Source organism: Alligator mississippiensis, chromosome 2, assembly GCF_030867095.1.
Source record: "Alligator mississippiensis isolate rAllMis1 chromosome 2, rAllMis1, whole genome shotgun sequence".
Classification (NCBI taxonomy): domain Eukaryota; kingdom Metazoa; phylum Chordata; order Crocodylia; family Alligatoridae; genus Alligator; species Alligator mississippiensis.
In genome coordinates this window covers 206,188,796-206,207,656 of record NC_081825.1, presented here as the reverse complement: position 1 = coordinate 206,207,656, position 18,861 = coordinate 206,188,796, and the positions used below count along the sequence as shown (strand labels likewise).

The 18,861-nt window shown below is 43.4% G+C and overlaps 1 protein-coding gene across 7 annotated transcripts in view; it reads right to left on the bottom strand.

Moving 5' to 3' along the window:
- IMMP1L (inner mitochondrial membrane peptidase subunit 1) overlaps window positions 1–18,861 on the bottom strand; it is a 74,638-nt gene that overhangs the window by 34,508 nt on the left and 21,269 nt on the right. For 5 of the 7 annotated variants that reach the window (XR_009460056.1, XR_009460057.1, XM_019476791.2 and 2 more), the window contains exons 2-4: window positions 16,942–17,072; window positions 16,027–16,115; window positions 15,352–15,478 (exon numbers count right to left, since the gene is read on the bottom strand). Coding sequence is in view for 5 of the 7 variants with exons in the window: in XM_019476791.2 (XP_019332336.1) it covers window positions 15,352–15,478; window positions 16,027–16,115; window positions 16,942–17,046 (321 nt within the window). In the remaining 2 variants the exon portion in view is untranslated. Of the gene's footprint in view, window positions 1–14,811; window positions 14,896–15,351; window positions 15,479–16,026; window positions 16,116–16,941; window positions 17,073–17,514; window positions 17,813–18,861 lie in introns of those variants that run through there. The other 2 variants (XM_059722718.1, XM_019476792.2) reach the window with 2 other exon arrangements.

The following is an 18,861-nucleotide window of genomic DNA, read 5'->3' as shown; positions in this document are numbered from 1 at the left end:
GTATAGCCACCCCTGGGTCCAGAGATGACTCGCACACTGCATGTGGTACATGATGGAACAGCTTTGTGTGCAGGGTCCAGGCACTGTGCTGCACACAGCACCCACTCCATGCCCTGTGCTGCACACAGTGCCTGCTCCAGCTGCTCCAGGGTAGTGGTCAGGTGCAGTGTGGGTCCCACACCAGCCCTCCATGGGTTCCACATACAGTGCAGTCCTGGATTGGCTTAAATAAGCGCTGCCTGCACTGGATCCAGCCCCCAGGGATGGCCACAACCCATTCATCTTGTTCATGGACCAGCCCTGTACTACTCATCCAGCCTGCAGGCCGGATGAGTTTGACACACTTCATTTGTATTATATATTAACATTAAATAATTCTTAGCATTCATGTATAAGTTCTTATTGCATTTGACAAAGAGGGTGTTTGGGAGTTAACAGCTCTGAATAAGACCACTTCTCAGATCTGCAAACATAATAAGCAGCATTATCTTCAGAATTATATTAGCTCTAGAGTTAGTTACAGGATGAAGAAACCATGTCACCTCCGCAATGAACCTCACTTTAGCACAAGGTAAACATATTTCTCCTGCATCAGCTAAAGTCAGAGCATTAACAGTGTGTTGTGATTGATTATCAAGGGAGTGTTGCTGAGAAATGGATTTGTATCTCAGCTTTTTATCACTATGACTTGCAAAAAGCAGTTCCTTATTTACAGATCCTAGCTGTATTAAGTGACATTATTAGGTAGTACTTCTGTTTAAGTGACACAAAAGCTTAGAGTATTGGTGGCTTATGATATACAAGCTGTTTTAATCTGATGATTTCCCCCTCACTTTTTCAGTTTGTAAATAGAAGCTGCAGTAATAGAACATATGGTACTAAAGAACTTTAAGCTAAAGTAAATGGCATTAAAACAAATGCAAATACAAAAATAGGATATTCAGGATTTGTACTATAATCCTGGATTATATATTAGGCTTTTAAAAACAGGATTTAGAAAATTTATGAATAACTATCCTTTGCTAATGATTTCTTTAAAAAAATCAGTACAGCCACAATTAAATGCTACTTTTCTTATTAACTCTGATGATTTAAAGTTTAAATTAATTGAATAAAGTACTATTTTGTTTAATAATACAACTGCATCCAAGTATGAGGTAAGTCACCTTCAATAAGCTGTGTTTTATTTTTGTACTTTGCATAGTGAACCATGTTCACTAAGGATGTTAGTGAATAACAATATTCAGCATTTTTAGAAATTCTCTCTTATAGTCAAATATTTACTTGCATCTTTGCATAGAAATATTTCTTTGGAAAAATGAGAAAGGTTACCGACCCACACTGTTCACACTGAAAATATACTGATAAGATAATGTACATACTCATTTCTGTAAGGACTTGCACTTCTTTAAAAGTCCCCTCTAAGTAGTAATCTCAGTCTTCTTCTTGTGCACATAAATTGAGGCTTTGGCTACAATTCCATGCGCCTGGTCTAATCTATGGAGTAAATGTGCTATTCAGGCCCCTATGCAAGGATATATTCAAATATATTACTATATACTTATATATATATATAAGTAATTTTACACATCTGAGTAGTTGTACCGATTTTCACTATTCTAGTTCACCAGCAGCTCTATAGTGGGAGAGGTGTCTTATTACAGCTTTACTAGCAAATCCTCCTAGAAACATTTTGTACAGTCAAAGGAGGGTTTTTTCTCGTATAACGTACTAGTTTGGTAAATGGAATAATCTATAGAAGCAAAAGCACTTCTGTGCTAATGTACGTGTCTACAGAAGAGCTTTTTATGTATTATGTATATTTAACCCCTCCACTCTATCCCAAACTACCTTTGCTCCACTATCAAAAAGTTTCTAATTTAGACCTGGTGTATGTTTAAAATGTATGTGGCATGTGAATAAAGTTACATACAGGCATTTTAAGCCTTGCAGGAACACATGGTTTAACACCTAACATAGAACATATTTTACGTCTTGTTTGCATGGCATCTCAATTTAATGTGTAGTCAGTAGCTGACAATCAGCTGACTGTCAGCCCAGCCAGGGGTGTGGTAGGGGGTGAGGGTGTGAACTGAAGGGCTTCCCTGGCTGGGTACTTTAAATCCTGTTCCATACAGCTCTGGGGACAACACCAATGTCTGGAACAGATAGTAAGGGACACATTGGAACAAATCCCAGACTGCAGTGTAGTCCCCAGACCTAGCCAACAGTTAGCTGATCGTCAGTCACCCAGTTTTCAATTTGCCAGTGCAGGGCAGGTGCAGTGCAATTGTCATCTGATCCCCAATCCCAAAATCGCACATCCTGCCATGCATGTATCATATCCCATCATACCTTTAACTAAGGTATCTGCCAGGGGCCTTAGAAACATATATCCAATAAGCAAATTTTTAGAAAAAAATTGTTCCGCAGTTTTTTCTTTAAAAAAAAAAAAAAATCAGATTTCCTATAATATTTTAACTGTGTCAAATTAATGCTGCACATCTGATCTTATTTGATCCTGTACTGAATTGAGACTGACAGTGATGCATAGTGATATCAGTGTGCTCTACAGATTTATCAGATGTATTATCATAACAAAAGAATGTTACCTCAATCACAGCAATATGATATCAGTGTAGGGCTCAAGGGAAAAATATCAGTATTTGAATAAGAGTTAATGCAAAAGCACAGGTAACACAAATGTTAACTAAGCAAATTACTGTCTATAAAAAATCTATTATAGTTCTCAGTTAAAAAAACCAAACAAACCATGGCCTACACAAAATTATAAGTAGACTTCTAGACACTTGATCAAAGTTATAATTTTCACACAAATAGAGAAAAAAAACAAACATTTGCTGAAGTCCAGAAGTATCTAATGAGTACCCCTATTTACCAAATTTTCTCAATTATTCTGTACAAAAATAAAATGTTAAAACATTTAAAATTAGAAAATATACTTTGCATTATAGAAACTTTGATGCCCAGGCTCTGAAGATGCACTAGAATTCGTTATTCTGTGACATTAGATATCACAGGTTATAGAGCATTTCTTCTTTTGTATGGCATCAGATATCAACTTCCACATCTATGAGCCAATGTCTGGTGTCATCGCTCAGAATGTAGATTCCATCTACCCAATCTGGGCATTTATAAAAGTTTGCAGCTTTTGCTGTGGTTGGCCCACTCTGTTGCTGTCCTTAGGTTTGCTTCAGCACCCCCAATCTCTTCTAGGAGCTTGAGGGCTTTACGTACAAACAGTTTATGACTTAAGCCTCCATCTGTTTGGTTCTTCAGTCCATTAGCTCTAACAGCTGACGGAGCAGGTGATTTTTGTCATCTCTTCCCTCTATTGCTAGTAATGATGTTAGGATCTGCCTTCTTAGATCATGTGGTCTCATGCCTGGGAGTACACCTGTGTTTAAGTCTTACCGCACTGTTAAGTACTGTCAGACTTTTTAGTGTGAGAATTTCTGGACCATACAGGAGCACAACATGCTGCTGGGGCATATACCATTGCAAGTGTGGTGGTTCTGAGCACTTTGAAGCTGGCACCGCAAGCTGTGCTGGCTAAACATCTTACAGTGCTACCCATCCAGAGACTTTACTGATGAACTTCTGAATGTGATGTTTATAGGTGAGGGAATGGTCTAATGCGACTCCTACATAGGTTGGGGTGTGCCCATGGGGATGGATGTGGCAGACTACTCTAATATTCAGCATGCTCGTGGCTCAAGGATTGTCCATGTGGAAGAATGAAGATACCAATTTACTGATGCTTAACTTCAAGTGTCACTTACAGAGATAGTCAGATGAAAATGGGCAGAAATCATTCATGATTTGTAACCTGATCTTTTTTTTCCACCTCCTTGGCTGGCAGAGAGTTCAAATAATCTGCTGGAGATCATGGGGGTGATAGTAACTACCTTCTCATGGTGCCTCCTGCGAGTAGCTGTAAAGTGAAACTAAAAGTCACTACACCAAGGCAATCAGACTTTCAGAGAAAATAGAAGTAGAAGACATGATAGGAAGATGTCATTGCAGGGCAATTCAGTGTGCATGCACTGGCTTTAATGCAGTCTTCATTTTAACTTTACAGGTCATTTTTAATATTGTAGGCATTTATAAAGAAATTCTCTGTTATCTGGTAAATTCTAGTCAAGTACCAATTTTAATAGTTTCTTAGTTTGTTTAATATTCAAATCTGAACAGTACTTAATATGTAGTAATTCAACCTTACATCTTAAATGCGGTATACTTTATAGTTACACATTTGTTCAGAGAGACTATAAATCAGAGGATGGCAACCCCCAGCACACGTGCCGAGCATGGCACATGAGGCCATTTTCTTCAGCATGCATTGGGGCCAGGGAGGCAGCAGTTTGCAACCTCCCGGCTGCAGCTGGCTACAGCTCTAGGTAGCTACTGCCAGCCAGGAGCCTGGGCTGCTCCCAGCAGGCAGCTGGGATGCTGCAGGCCCTGCTGGGAGCAGCCCGGGCTCTGTGGCTAAATTGGCAGTTACCCAGAGCCAGGGCTGGATGCAGCTGGGAGGCTACAAACAGCTGCTGCCTCCCTGCCCCCAGCCCCAATGGGCACAGTGCCGGTACCTGCTGCCTTCCCAGAGCCCAGGGCCAGGAGGCAGCCGAGGCTGGAGCCGGGCGGGAGGGCAGCAGCTGTTTGTAGCCTCCCGGCTGCAGCCAGCCCTGGCTCTGGGTAGCTGCTGATAGCCACAGAGCCCGGGCTGCTCCCATAGAAGCCCTGCTGCAAGCAGCCTGGGCTCTGTGGCTGTCAGCAGCTACCCAGAACCTGGGCCAGCTGCAAACATCTGCTGCCTCTCCGCCCTGGCCCCAGCCACCTCCCAGTCCCAGGTCCAGCCCCAGGCTCCAGGGAAGCAGCACATACTGGCAATGCTCCCCACTGTGCTGCCCTCACTGCTTCTGCAAAGCAGTGTTGGAATCCAGTGCAGCAGGGCACAGCGGAGGGCGCAGAAAGCTGCCTGCTCCCAGCTCCCCAGGTGTACACAGGAGCAGCGTAGGCAGCAGCGCAGGGTTGTGCTCCTCACTGCTGCCCCCACCTGCAAGGGAAGTGTGGCAGGGCAGCGGGGATTCCAACACTGCTTTGCAGAAGCGGTGAGGGCAGCACAGTGGGGAGCACTGCCGGTATGTGCTGCCTCCCTGGAGCCCAGGGCTGGGAGGCAGCTGAGGCTGGAGCGGAGAGGCAGATGTTTGCAGCTGGCCCAGGTTCTGGGTAGCTGCTGACCACCACAGAGCCTGGGCTGGGGGACAGGGGCTTTGGGTGGGAGGCAAGGGTCGTGAGCAGGGCTGGGGGGCAGGGTCAAGGGGCAGCAGGGAATCCTGCCATGTACCCCCTGCCCTCATTTTGTTTTTCTGGTATGCCAGCACTCCGGCACCTTCCAAGGTAAGCATTGTGGTGTTTTTCGGCACTCCAGCCAAAAAACTGCCTATCCCTGCTATAAACAAACAAAATTTCAGGTATTTCCTTCCAGACTCCATTTATAGTTAAAAAGTAATTATTGGACATAGAAAATTAACGTACAAGAGAAGGCAAAAAGGCCTATTTCTATGAAAGAAAGTATCAGGATTGGTTTGATATACCATATTTTCTTGCATACCACACCCCCATATAAAACAAGAAATCTTGTTTTTAGAAGGCAGGATGCAGGAAGTAAGATTTTCCCCAGTCATGGCTTAGAGCTGATTTTTTCATGGAGAGGCTCTGCTGCTTCTCTCAGCCAGAAAGTAGCAGAGGCAGAATCCAGTGCTAACCTTTTTGCAGTCAGTACCTATTGGCAGTAGTTTTTAGCTGCTCAGCCAAAAGCTACTGCCAATTCAGCAGCAGCTGTAAAAGGTTAAACACTGGACTTCACCCTTGATGTTTGCTGGCTGAGAGAAGCTGCAGCCATTTTGCAGCACAGCCTGTCCATGATTCTACTCTTCCATACTTCTATGGTAAAACCTCATTTGTTCAAAACAGTCAGGGAACCAACAAATAGAGACTTTGAAATAAACAGGGTTGAACACAATATACCAATAGTAATTTCCATGTATGTAAATTACTATAGGTACACACAGACTTCGTTCACCCACGTGAGGACCTTACTATCTGATCAAAACAGTGAGGAATCACCCCAGTGACTAATTAAGCAGATTTCATGGCATGTAGCACAAGGAGTTCCTAACGTAAACCAGCAATGATCTAGGGGCCCTTTTCCTTCTGCTTAAATCAATCCAAGTCTGGAACTGCACCCAATCCTACAAACCCCCAATACTACCCTCAATTGTGCATGTAGCTGGGACTGCTGACTCTCCTGCATCCAGTGCGCTTGCTGGCCTAAGCCCCAGCCACCCCATGTGCTCCTGACCCCTCAGGCATTCCCATCATCCAGAGATTCCCATTGCAGGAAGGTCCCGAAACCCATCCCACACCTGCAGAGATGAGTCCTCATGCTCAACTGCCCCATACCCTCATGCTGCAGGATGGGGGGGGGGGGGGCGGGGGGGAAGGGAGGGAACAGTCCTTGCCCGCCCTGTAGCCATCACCTGCTAGGCTCTTACTGTACGGTGCTCCCCACTGGAACCACACCAGTTTGGCATGACTGAAGGCAGTTTGGCACAATTAGGGGTTGTCCTAGGAGCGCCCGAGGAGGTGGGAGCAAGCAGAGTGGCCAGGGCTAAGGACAGCAAGTGCCAGAATGCAGGGGCAGGAGGTTGGAGCACCAGCCCAGCTATATGTATAATTGGGGTCAGTTTTGCAGGATCAGGGATGCCAGGTCCACGTGGGGTTTAGGGGGATCAGGGTAAGAGGGTGGCGGGACAATTCTGCACATAGATCAATCTAAGCAGAAAAAAAAAAAAAAAAAGGGCCCTTGTCTATGCTAGGAACTCCTTGTGTTACATGCAATGAAATCTGCTTTATTAGTCAATGGGATGACTCCTCACTTTGTTCTTATCTGTTAGGAAGATCCTCACATGGGTGTACTAAGTCTGTATATACCCACAGTAATTTATACACATATGCAAATTACTGTGCATATGATTATTTCAAAGTCATTTTCAGTATTTCTTGGTTCCCTCTGTTTTGAATTAACAAGGTTTCCCTGGCCCAAGGGACCAGAAAACATCTTCAAATTCCGAAGTAGACACATTTCAAAGTAACCATATTGTAATGCATACAAAAACCTATGCCTTCAAGTAGGGAGTGACAATAGCTTCGAGATATCCAATACTTTGAACTCTCCAATATTAAACTGATGAGATTTTACTGTATTTTGGCAAAAGCAAACCAGCTTCCCTGCTTAAGATATGTACCCCAATTTTGGAGGGCTGTTTTTGAGGAAAAGGTGTGTGTAATGTGCCAGAAAATATGGTAGCTAAATAAGTAAGCTGGTCACAGAATGGATATGGAAAAGATAGGAGCCTGGCTACTCACAATATGGACATACTTGAGACACTTGCAACCTGGGGTGAATTTTTTGTTTTCAGTGATTTTTTTGATAATGCATATTAATGGACTATGGACATAAATTATACATAAACCAGTACACGTAATCAGAAACCAGATCAAAATCTGTAACACAACAGAAGTTCAGTACACATAAACCACTTTCAAAAAGACTAAAACTAGTTTAAGATAAACCTGGATGGATGAAATATCAGACCTGACTGATTTAGGTTAAATCAGTTTATTGAACTTCTTTCCCAGATCCCTTTCACATTCAAGCTAACTCTCAGTCCCACACATCCCAGGATGCTTTGCACCTCCCCTTCAAACCTCCCCTCACAGAGTGGGCAGGCTAGCCTTGGCTCAAGCTGTCTGAGGTAGCCAGCAAGGAGGCATGCTATAGTATCCCCCCACTTTTGGCCTGGGCCACTGCACACATGTGACTGCATTTCCAAAATCAAATGTTCACTTGCTTATTCACTTAATCTACTCAGCTTAGACTTCCCTGCAAAGATTGAATCAGCTCAGCCTTGGACTTTTGGACTGTCTACACTTAGCCTTGCTGGCATTCATATTAAGACATAAGGCATGTCATAGACAAATTTCAAATAGTCAAATTTCAGACTGTTTCGCTGATGTCGGTACCATCTTGGGATCAGCAACTACTTTCCTCTCTTCTTTTTACCATATCTGAAAGAAGCAGTATTCTGAAAGCAATAGAAGTAGCTAATAGTGGAGTGCCCCACTCTTCCTGCCACGTTAATGTCACAACCAAATTAATCAGTGCCCATGTCACTAGCAAGAGATGCACACAGCAGTCAATTAAGGGTTAAAGAAATCTCTGTCCAGAAGTTCCTGAGAAAAAAATCCAAGCAAGAGCTGTATATAATTTATGCCCACGTCACAAACTAGAAACGAAACTTAAGACTGGTCAGGGTGAAAGGGGATAGCCCTGCCATAAATCCCTGCAATAAAACCCGGAAGGAGAACTGTAGATAATTGGTCAGCTGAAATAAAATGCTAGGGAAAACTATATATAATTGGTCAAAAAATAAGCGTAAACTCCTCACACGTAGCACACACGTAACAGGTAGAGAAACCTAACCCACTACCTTGTAACTTGAGGAGACAAAGAGCTGCTACCTGCCAAAAAATTAAAAATTCCATATAACGGTTCACGATTGGGTATCTCTGTCAAACAACTCTGCCTATAAATAGTTTAACGGTTTCCGCCCAAGGCGGAGAGCTCTGGGGATTTCTGAGCAGAAACACCTGTGTTCATGTCGCCAGAGAGAGAGATTTGGGAACCTGATCAATTCCCAATAAACTCCCTGTCATCGGAAAATACTGATGTAAAAAAGTCTTGCTAGCCCGAGCGTTCCGGCGCCACGTCTGTCATTACTTTGCTGTAACCTGAATGCGTAGACTCAACTCTGTAACCAAAGCTGTAATGGAACAAAGGCTCACCTGTGTTGTCATCACTATCTAGGCAACGTAAGTAAACAAACTCCTGTAACCTACACATGTCTGTGCCTGGTTAATTCCACTCCATCCATCACTACCCACCTGTTGAGGCAAAAGGTTTACTGCCCGGCTCCGGGAGTCAGCAAGCAGCTGACCAGCCGCTGCTCTGATTCCCGACAATTAACATACAGAAATAGCACAGAGGAGTGGACAAATTTTGGAAAGATAGTTATACTAGATTTGGAAACCATTTAGATTTAGGCCCCGTGTATAATGGTACTGATAAGCACAGAAATAACATGCTTGGAATTTATAAATAACACCAACTATAAAGTCTGCCGATGTAAAACTGAGTACAATCGCTACATACACAGCCAGGAGAAAACTTCTCTTTGGCTAACGTAGTCAAACAGTTGCCTAGAGGCACTTGAAGTCTCAGAATTTAAAACTGCTACCTGTTTGATGTCTTAACTAACTACTCTAAGTCTCCTGGTAATATAGCCACTAGTTGGTAATTAGAATCCAAGAAAAGGACAATGCAATTTAATAAATTTACTCAATCTCTAGAACTCATGGCTTGGCATGTTGTTTAGAATATCATGTTAGCATCCCAGGGAGAGGCTTGAACATAACAAATCAAGGAGACTAGAATTGATACAAGGGCCACAAGGAAAACAGAAGTAGTCATTTCAATAAAATGTAAAGAAAACACTATTTCCTTGTGGAACCGGGGCAAACTCCCAGGCCCAGTCACAGTGCCAGCCTACCACCTGTCTTTGGGCAAGCGTCCTGCCTTCCTCACCTGACATGCCTTGTTGTTAAATAATTATGTTGATTAGGGGGGAGCCCGCCCTTCAAGTGCCCTGTGCTGTTCACAGGTGGTAAACACGATTCCCATCTTCCCCTATTATGTCCCATGCCTCAGATGTTCCCCGTGAGTTGTGCTATGCTTCAGTGTTGGGCAGTCACCGTGTAAGGACATATACCCCGATATCCTGCTGACATTCACTGGCCCCTCAGGGTGGTTGCGACCCTACAGTCGAGCTGGGTGAGATCTGGCACCCTTTCTTTTCCTGCCTGCCGTGACTTTGATGATATAGCAGATTCATAAAAGGGAGGTGGCGACTGCCTGTCTTGCACCCAGATCAATCGCAGGGGCTGATCAGTGTCCAAAGCCCGGACCCAGAAATGATGGAGGGACCAGCCCAGAGCCAACTTTACAATTCCATCTTCTTTTTTTAATTTTATATTTTTTTCTTTCTTTTTTTTTTTTTCCCTCAAAAGTCCTTGACCTTTGCCCTCCTCCTTCTTCTGGGCATCTGCAAGGTCTGGTGCCCTGCTGCCTGGGGCTGTTACCCCAGGATCTTCAGCGGTCCACCTTCCCGCCCTGGTCTCTTCTCCAGGATCTTAAAGCCAAACCCCAGCGGGCTTAATTGCCAGCAAGCACTGCTTCCACAGCTGGGGATTCCCTCCACAGCAATCAGCTGGGTACGGAGCGCAGTCCTCGCTGCTCGGTGTTTCTGCCTACCCCCGTTTCAGCCGCGGAGCCTCTCCAGGGACCTGCTCCTCTTCTTTTCCTGAGCAGACACCTGTCCTTGGTTGGAACTCTTCAACCGGCCGAATGACGTCCTTGGGAGAGATCAAAGCAAAAGGGAAAAAAAAAAAGAGAGAGAGAGAGGGGAAAAAAAAAAAAAATGCCGCAGCGAGCAGTTCAGGTGGATCCCTCGCCTCCGTGGTTCCCCGGGGCCTTTCCTGGATCCCCTTCTGCCAGCTGGCCTCTGCTACCCTCCTCTTTACTCCTGTGGTGAGGGTGTCACCACCTCCTCCGAGTCACACCAAGGGTTCATCCACACTTCTGGCTCCTCGGTTTTCCGGCTCTGCTCCTTCGGCGTCCCCTCCTCCTCCAGCCCGACCCCGGCCTCCAGATATAGCCCGCGCTGCGGATTGGCTCCAATCCGCTTCACCTGGCACAGAAGTAAAGCCAGGCAGGTACAGATCAGGAGTTCCCATTATAGCCTGGATGTTGCAGCGTGAAGCGATTCCTGTCCCTAGCCAGGGACACGCCCTCGGTGAGTACCCTCTGGGCTCTCACATCCAGCTTGAGGCCGGGCCCAACTCAGCGCAGTGTTAGGCCTCTCTCATACTGCCCTGTTCAAAGGCCTCACTCATACCATCCCCCTCTCACTGGTGCCTCTCTCTCTCTCTCTCTCATGCCCCTTAGTGGACCACATTCACCCCACTCTACTCCCTTGAGTGACACTGGAGGTTCAGACTTGGCTTTGCACTCCTCGGCCAGCCCCGGTGCAGCCTTTTGGGCCTATCCTGCGACCCTCATCTGAACGGTGGCTGGGCAATTAGCAGAACACTGGCCTGACTTTGTCCCTGGCCCCTCAATGAGTAATACAACCCACTAGTTCACAATTTTGGGGCTGACGACTTGCCCCTTTCACTTATGGTTCTGTCTTTATGCCACCTCTCATGGCCTCAGGCACCTGAAGGCTTACCTTGACACAACTCTTGCCCATCGGCCACGGCCTCGACACAGCTCTCGCCCCTTTCTGGGGCTCCAGGGTTTTGCACCCCAACAGGTTCAGGTGTCCCTTGCACGGGTATGCCTGGCCCCACTACCTACTCTGGGCTCAGGAGCCTCCCGTCCTAAGTGGGTAATGCACAGGAATGCCTGGCCCCACTTCTCTCTGATGTTATAACCTGCCTTAACCCCAGCCCCGCTACCTGCCTTTAACTGGGGAGGTAACTGGCCTGGCATCTCTTCAGGACTTCCTCGCCACCAGGAGTCCCACCAGGCCACCCTTCCCCAGCAGGGTGCAATTTCAGGTCATGCCCAGGAGCAGGAGCCTCCTGACATCCCCCATAGCTCCTGCCCTTACCTCAAAGATTTTCCTTGAGCAGCAGGGCAACTGGGTGTTGTTCCCTCAGCTGCTGGAAGTAAACTGCTGCCCCAGCCCTGAAGCAGGATCTTAAAATGGCTGCCTCATCAGCAATGTCCTGCCTGTCTGCTGCCTGCTCTCTTCAAAGTGGCAGACACCAAAGGTGCTCTGCCACCCACTTTCCCCCTTCTAATGGTTCCTGGGGGGAAGCTTCCCCTGCTGCTCGTACCACAGGCTCACTCGGAGCCTGCAACAGCCCTTAAGTGGTGAGCAACCCGCTGGTGCTCCGCCACACCTTGGTTAGATTATTGACTGACTGACTCAAGAGCATTTAAATATTGTAAAATTATATTACAGATTTGCATTGAAGTGCATTTGGCAGCCTAGCAAAAAACAACACGAGCCCAGTATAATTGCTAATTTTTATTTTTTTTTTTACTCATTAAAGAATGTGTGATTTGAATGTATGTATAACCTAACACAGAGTTTGGCTACATAAAGGTACAGTACACTTAAAACAATACGGCTCTTACACTTAAAACAATACACTTAAAACAATAACACTATTGTTATTGGGGTAACAATAAGTGTACTGGTCAGTCAGGCTCCGTTTTTGGGAACCACGCGCTGCCTCCGGACGTGCCAACCTGCTTTTTTGCTGCGTGGGTTTTTCTGACCCCTGGATTTCCTGCCTTGGGGCACCGGGTTGGGACTTACCATTGATGTTTAGAAATGGGTCCTGGTACAAAAAAAGTTTGAGAACCACTGTTCTAAGGAACTCATGGTTATTACAACTTTAGTCCCCACAGTGTAATACAGTAGCTATCAGAGAACTGTATTTTGTAAAGTATTCAGATCCATAGTCAACCCATCCTGAAGCATCCCTAAAGTATGCTTTTCTATAGCAGAATTTATTCAGGGTATCAAAATTTTAACCTCATTCAAGTGATTTGAGACAACTTTGTGAGTTCCCCTTTGAGATTGTAGAAGAGTGCTTATCTTAGGTTTTTTGAGTGTTTATAGTTCTTTTCCCATTAATCCAGTACTTTATTGAAAGAGTGGTCACTATCACACTGTAGTTAACATGCTCAGAATTTGAGGAGATTCTACTTTCCATCTGAATCATGTATGAGAACCAAAATCTGCAGGTCTTCTGATGTTACAACAGGATTTTTTACTCTTTTATTTAAATAAAAGTTAAAACACCCAGGACATTGAATGAACCCTTCTTAGATTATCTAGAGCAGGGGAGGGCAATTATTTCAGACGGAGGGCCGCTTACTGAGTTTTGGCAAGGCATCAAGGGGCGCATGACAGGCAGCCAGGGGCAGATAAATATTAACTTTCTAAATTTTTTTAGGGGCCCTGTGAGCTGGATAGAATGGCCTGGTGGGCTGCATTCGGCCTGTGGGCTGCATTTTGCCCACCCCGATCTAGAGTTTATCCAATGACTATGTAATGAAAAATACATAAAAACAATGGGAGTAGGGTCCCCCCCCAACACACACACTGTGGAGTACCTTTCTCACAGGACACAGGTGTCACAACCCAAAGTTGTGGTTTTTGTGTGTGCTTCGGCACCGCTAAATTATTGTTCCCGCCCAAATTGTAGCTTTCTGCTGCGGGAGAGAACTCTGGTGCAACGGGGGATTTCCCACCAATTTGCAGCTTCTTTGCATGGTGCATTTCTTTTGCATCTCAGAGATGTACGGTGCAAAGGAGTTCCCACCATTTGTATTTAGATTCGCGCCACATTATTGGCCGGTTCTAAATGTAGGCACACGTGGCGGCTAGCCATTGGCTTGCTAGCCGTACAAAAGGCTTGAGTGGTTTCCACCCAAGTTGGAGGACTCCACGAACACCAGGAGGAGGAGACTTCACCCAGTGTGAAGATCTCTAAGCGCTGCGGATCCTTACGGACCCAACGCTTTTCTCAAGCAGGCAATAGAGGCTTAACAATCGAACCCACGGAGCTTTAACTACTCCGGAGGGGGGAACAAAAGAACGAATCGCCTCTAGCCTCTCCTCATCGCCGAGCGCAATCCAAGACGTATCCCTTTCCTGTAAACCCAATTTTCGAACCCACGGAGCCTTAACAACTCCGGGGGACCAGGGAACCGAACCCGCGGAGCCTAAACAACTCCGTGGGAAAGAATTGCCGAACCCACGGAGCCTAAACAACGCCGTGGGAAAGAATTTGTCGTAGTCCTCCAACGAGGATTTAAGTGGAGCTGCACCTGGAAAGCTGTCCAGCCTACACCACTACCATCTTTGGGTGTAAGTAAATAATCTTTTCAAATCAACCACTACGCGTTTGTGACTAATTCTAGCTCGCCACCGGTCTTCTCCGACCCCGCGTGCCCGGGCTGCTGGCCACAGCCCGCGTGCGCAAATACGGGCCGCAGATCGCCCCTCCCGACTCGCACTTGGCGGTGGGATCGGGGCCCGGCCCGCACAACAGGAATCAGGATCTCTCTTCCATGCTCTCCTTTTGGTCCCATTCCTTTTTCTGCTGCCAAGAATGAAGTCCTGAACCTCCTCCTTCCCTGAACCACCCTTGCCACTGATGTCAAAAGCAATTTTGCCATTTATTTTAAAAAGGCCAGAACTGACTCAATCTGTGGGCCACTTAAGAATGAACCACCAGTTTCTGAGGAGCTGAGGTAAAGCTGGAAATTTACAGTAACTGAATCCTTAAAAGTATACCATTTGGGGCAGTAGACGACATCATTCTCTACCCTCTGGGTGCAGGAATGTCTTTCTTCTGCTAAGAAGACCTTCTCTTAAGATTTAAGGGGCCCCTACTGAAACTTTCTTGATGGTTCCTCAAGCCACATTAATAGGATTACAAGCTTTAAGGGGAGTGGGCCAGTGGGCTCAGGAAGAAAGTATCTTCCTTCTTTTCATGCTGTCAGCTTCCAGTCTAATCCCAGAGAAAGACACCTGCTCAGCTTCCTTGGACAGACTTTGACAAACCACCAATTGTGAACTTCACCTGTCAGTTCTGCCAACATATGGATTGGTTGAGCAGTGGAAAACATTTCTTGCCCTTCAGCTTCCTCTTGGTGTCTCTGTCTGCCTGAGGGATAAATAGAAGTGCTACCTTTCAAACTCTCTTTAAAAAATTAATTTTATAGAGAAATATCTTGAAAGCAGTGAAAAAGTGCAGTGAAATTTTTCATCAGACCTTCTTTTAAACTACAGAGAATAAATCTGTTATAAAATGTGGCCCCTTTAAAACTCCTACTTGTCATATGCTGAAGCCAAAGGATACTGGAGACCTTTTCCAAATAGGCAGCCCTAAGCAAAATTCAGAGCAAAGATCTAAGCTACACATGGGAAAACAGCCAAGACACCTGTGAAACACTCTGATTTATATTGGACAAAAATACATTTAAGAATAAAACTGTATAATACCTAACTACATATAATAAAGACTTTACAAATATTTGAGTATTAATTAATAGGCATAATAAATGTTGACTGCATTTTAGGTAAGGTTAGCTTCAAAAAAATATAAAACTACAATACTTACATAACTATGACTCTTAAGGAAATTTGAAGGACTGCTTGTACAGACTTTGTCTCCTTCCAAGCCAATTACTCTTTTACAGATATTTGATTTTGGGTCACTTGGGCTTTTTGCAATTACAATATCACCTCTAAGGAAACAAATTAAAAGAAATATCAGTATAAATGAGTATTTGAATGAATATGTACATATTTAAAAGTTATAATCTTTCAATTAAAAATATTTACTCTGTTTCTGGATGATGAACCACTGAGTACAATTCTATAGGGACATAGGCATAAGGCCTATCTAAGAAACAGTATATGTGTCATTCCTGGTGAGAATCAGTCCCTAACCTCCTGTCTGGACACAGCATCAAAAGCTCAGTGTAAAATAGGACAAGACAATCTAAAAATAGAAATGCTTATTCAGCTTGGTGGTAATGTGTTTAGAAGCACACAAGGGATTTTCAGCTTTTTGGCCAAACTCACAAAAGTGCTATGCACCATGTCCCAGGGAAACACTAACTTCAGTTGTTTTGTAATGCTGATTATGTTCACTAAAAGCAAAACAATTAATCTGTCTTTCTTCTTTGAGACACAGTTCCTTGTAAGCCAAGGACTGTACAAAAACAAACTAGAAGTAGAGGAGTACAGGGAAAAGACACAACACCAATCTATGATAAGTAAATCAACGTACTTTTGAATGCTGTAGAAATGGCGGCTAAGGTTGTCCAAAACAACAATATCATAATTTTGAATTGTTGGCTGCATTGAAGGTCCAGAACACTGCAAATTAAAAAAAGAAGAAAAAAAACTTGTTGAAAAATAGTTAAACTCAAATACTGAAAAGATTAAATTATTTTTAAACAAGTTACCAAAACATTATAACATGAAGAAATAGGCCAAATCCTCATTTGTGGCCAAGAAGTATATTATACTGTTGAAAAGGATGGGTATAAAAATGTCTTCTGAGCTTTTACAACTGTCCTGTCACTATAGGTTAATCCACTCTGGTCTCCACAAAATGCACCAGCTGCCAAAGGGCCAATACAGGAAATTGTGGGAAGGAAAAGTGGGGGTCCCTTTCCTCATTCTCTGTGAAGGTGACCTAGAAGTTGTGGAAGTAATTCTCTGTCCCCCAAAGATGATTACTTGGGGGGGGGGGGGGGGCGGGAAGCTGGATCTGCTAGGTTTTTAAATGTTTTATCCTCAATCTAGAGAACCAAAAAACAGCTACAGTCCAGCAGCCCAAAGGTTAGCAACAACTGCCTTTCTAAGGAGTTATTAGTGATCCATATCTTATGAGTGACTGAGTACCTCTTGCAGGCTGGTCAATATCTTTTATTTGCTTCAGTGGACCATGAGAAGAATTCTGCAAGAACTCTGGCCTGAAGTTGAGATATTTTTTGAGACAGACTCTTGCAGCCAGAAAGTGAAAGTTCAGTTAACATAAATTTTTTTTTTTTTGAAAAAGCTGCTCAATAACAGACTTAAAAATTTATCTGCAAAAACGAAGCACAATTTTAAAGTATCTATAATGTTAAAACTTTTCATTAGTACAGTTCTTCCTTAATAAGCTATTTATTTTTACTAGCATAAAAACAGAAGTTACCACAACAATTCCTCCAATGTATTCAAAGGCACAGTGTGCTATGCAGCCATACTGAATGGTATATCCAAGAAGTCTGAAGGTTTTTCCCAGGACATCTTGAAACATAGCACAGGGTTTGCTTGCAGTGGACCCTAATACATATAAATAGAAGTTACATAATTAGTTTTAAGCTAAAAATAAACATCCAACAAACTCTATTTAGAAATTGTATTTTATATTTTAGAAGTCAGATAACATGCAACATTTTTAAGTTAATGAGAATGAAAGATACAGGTCATTAGAAATACCTAAAAAGATTAATTCATTCAGAGAGGAAGAAAACCCCCCCACCTGTGCTTTAGAACTATATGGTATTTAACCTGTGTTGCCATTAAGATGTAGATGATACTCAGTATTGTATTTATTTTACCAGACCAAAATAATGCAGTTGTCTGACAATCCTAGTGCATAACAAACTGGGTTTGGGTAAGAGTGGTAAATGGATCACTGCAATGCAGTTAGTTTGTGATCGCATGCAAAAAACAATTGCTAAACTAAAGCAGAACACAGCAGCCTATGAGGAGGACATTATACCTAGCCAAAAAGCTGTATGATACAATTCAAAGTGTTGACTTGGATCTCAAAAGCCTTGCGACTGGAGTCTTGCATAAGCTTCAGACCATCTCTCTCATACCTACGCCAGCTAGAGAAATACCATCTTAGGGAGCAGACAGACTGTGGGCAGAGATTTATCATTTGTCAGTGAAACCATGGTACCAACTCTATCTCATATTAAGTAGGATACCAAGGTCAGTTTACCCCAAATAAAACAAGCACCAAATGACCATGGGATAAAGAAGACACAACAAGCATGGAACAAATTGGTATAATTTGTTCATCTGTCTAAACACTTACTCGTGTAGTTCTGGGACATAATGAACCAACTGTCACAGACTGAAGGATGGGAGAAGCTCACATAAGGGTTATTTTCATGTATTTCTGGGAAGGAGTCTGCCTTGTTTTACTGAGGTCTAAACTGTTTTCAAAGTGAAATCCGGAAGGAAGAAGATAGCTTAACAGACAGGCATTAGTTGCTTTCCAATAAGAACTAGGGAAGGATGCCTACAAGCCAGGAAGAGAAGTCCTACATCTGGGTTGGCTACCACTTCCCTACTAACAGAAGAATAAAGTTGGGTATTTATATTGGTAGTCTCCATGCCACAGTAAATTGTATTGAATTTAGAAGAGAAGACAAAGCACCCATAAGCAAGAAGGAGATACATTTATTAAAATGATTAAAAGCACTGCAATATTATGAAGTATCTGCATTAGTGGCATTTTACGTAGTAGTTCAGAACTAGGGTTTCAGTCCATAAAGCATGTCATGTAACAGCTAATTTTTATTATACAGTACTTATTCCTCAGATAAAACAAAATTTGGGCTACCACAGAATTTTGTGAATGTGCAACTTTTAAACGTTATACCTTATGAGCTGCTGAGTGCCTCCTGACATCAATCTGAAGTTACAAAAATTTGGGGGTCTTTAGATAAATGAAGTCCTAAAAAAGTCTCTGCTTTAAACTGGGTGTACATTTTTGATAGGATAACATACTTTCATAAGGTTAGAATATACATTCTAAACTTATGAAAGTATGTTATCCTATCCATATTTATCCTATCCTATACATATATTCTAAACTTCCAAAGTATATTCTAAACTATATATCCAAAGTATCCTATCCTATATATATTCTAAACTTATGAAAGTATGTTATCCTATCAAAAATGTACACCCAGTTTGAAGCAAAGATTATATAAACAAACTCAAATGACAAGATTGTACTTTAGCAGTAACTTCAAGATTTGGTACCTACATTAACATGAAAAACTTCAGAACAAAAAGTCATTCACCAGGAGCAGTAATTTAAAGTTATACAGGC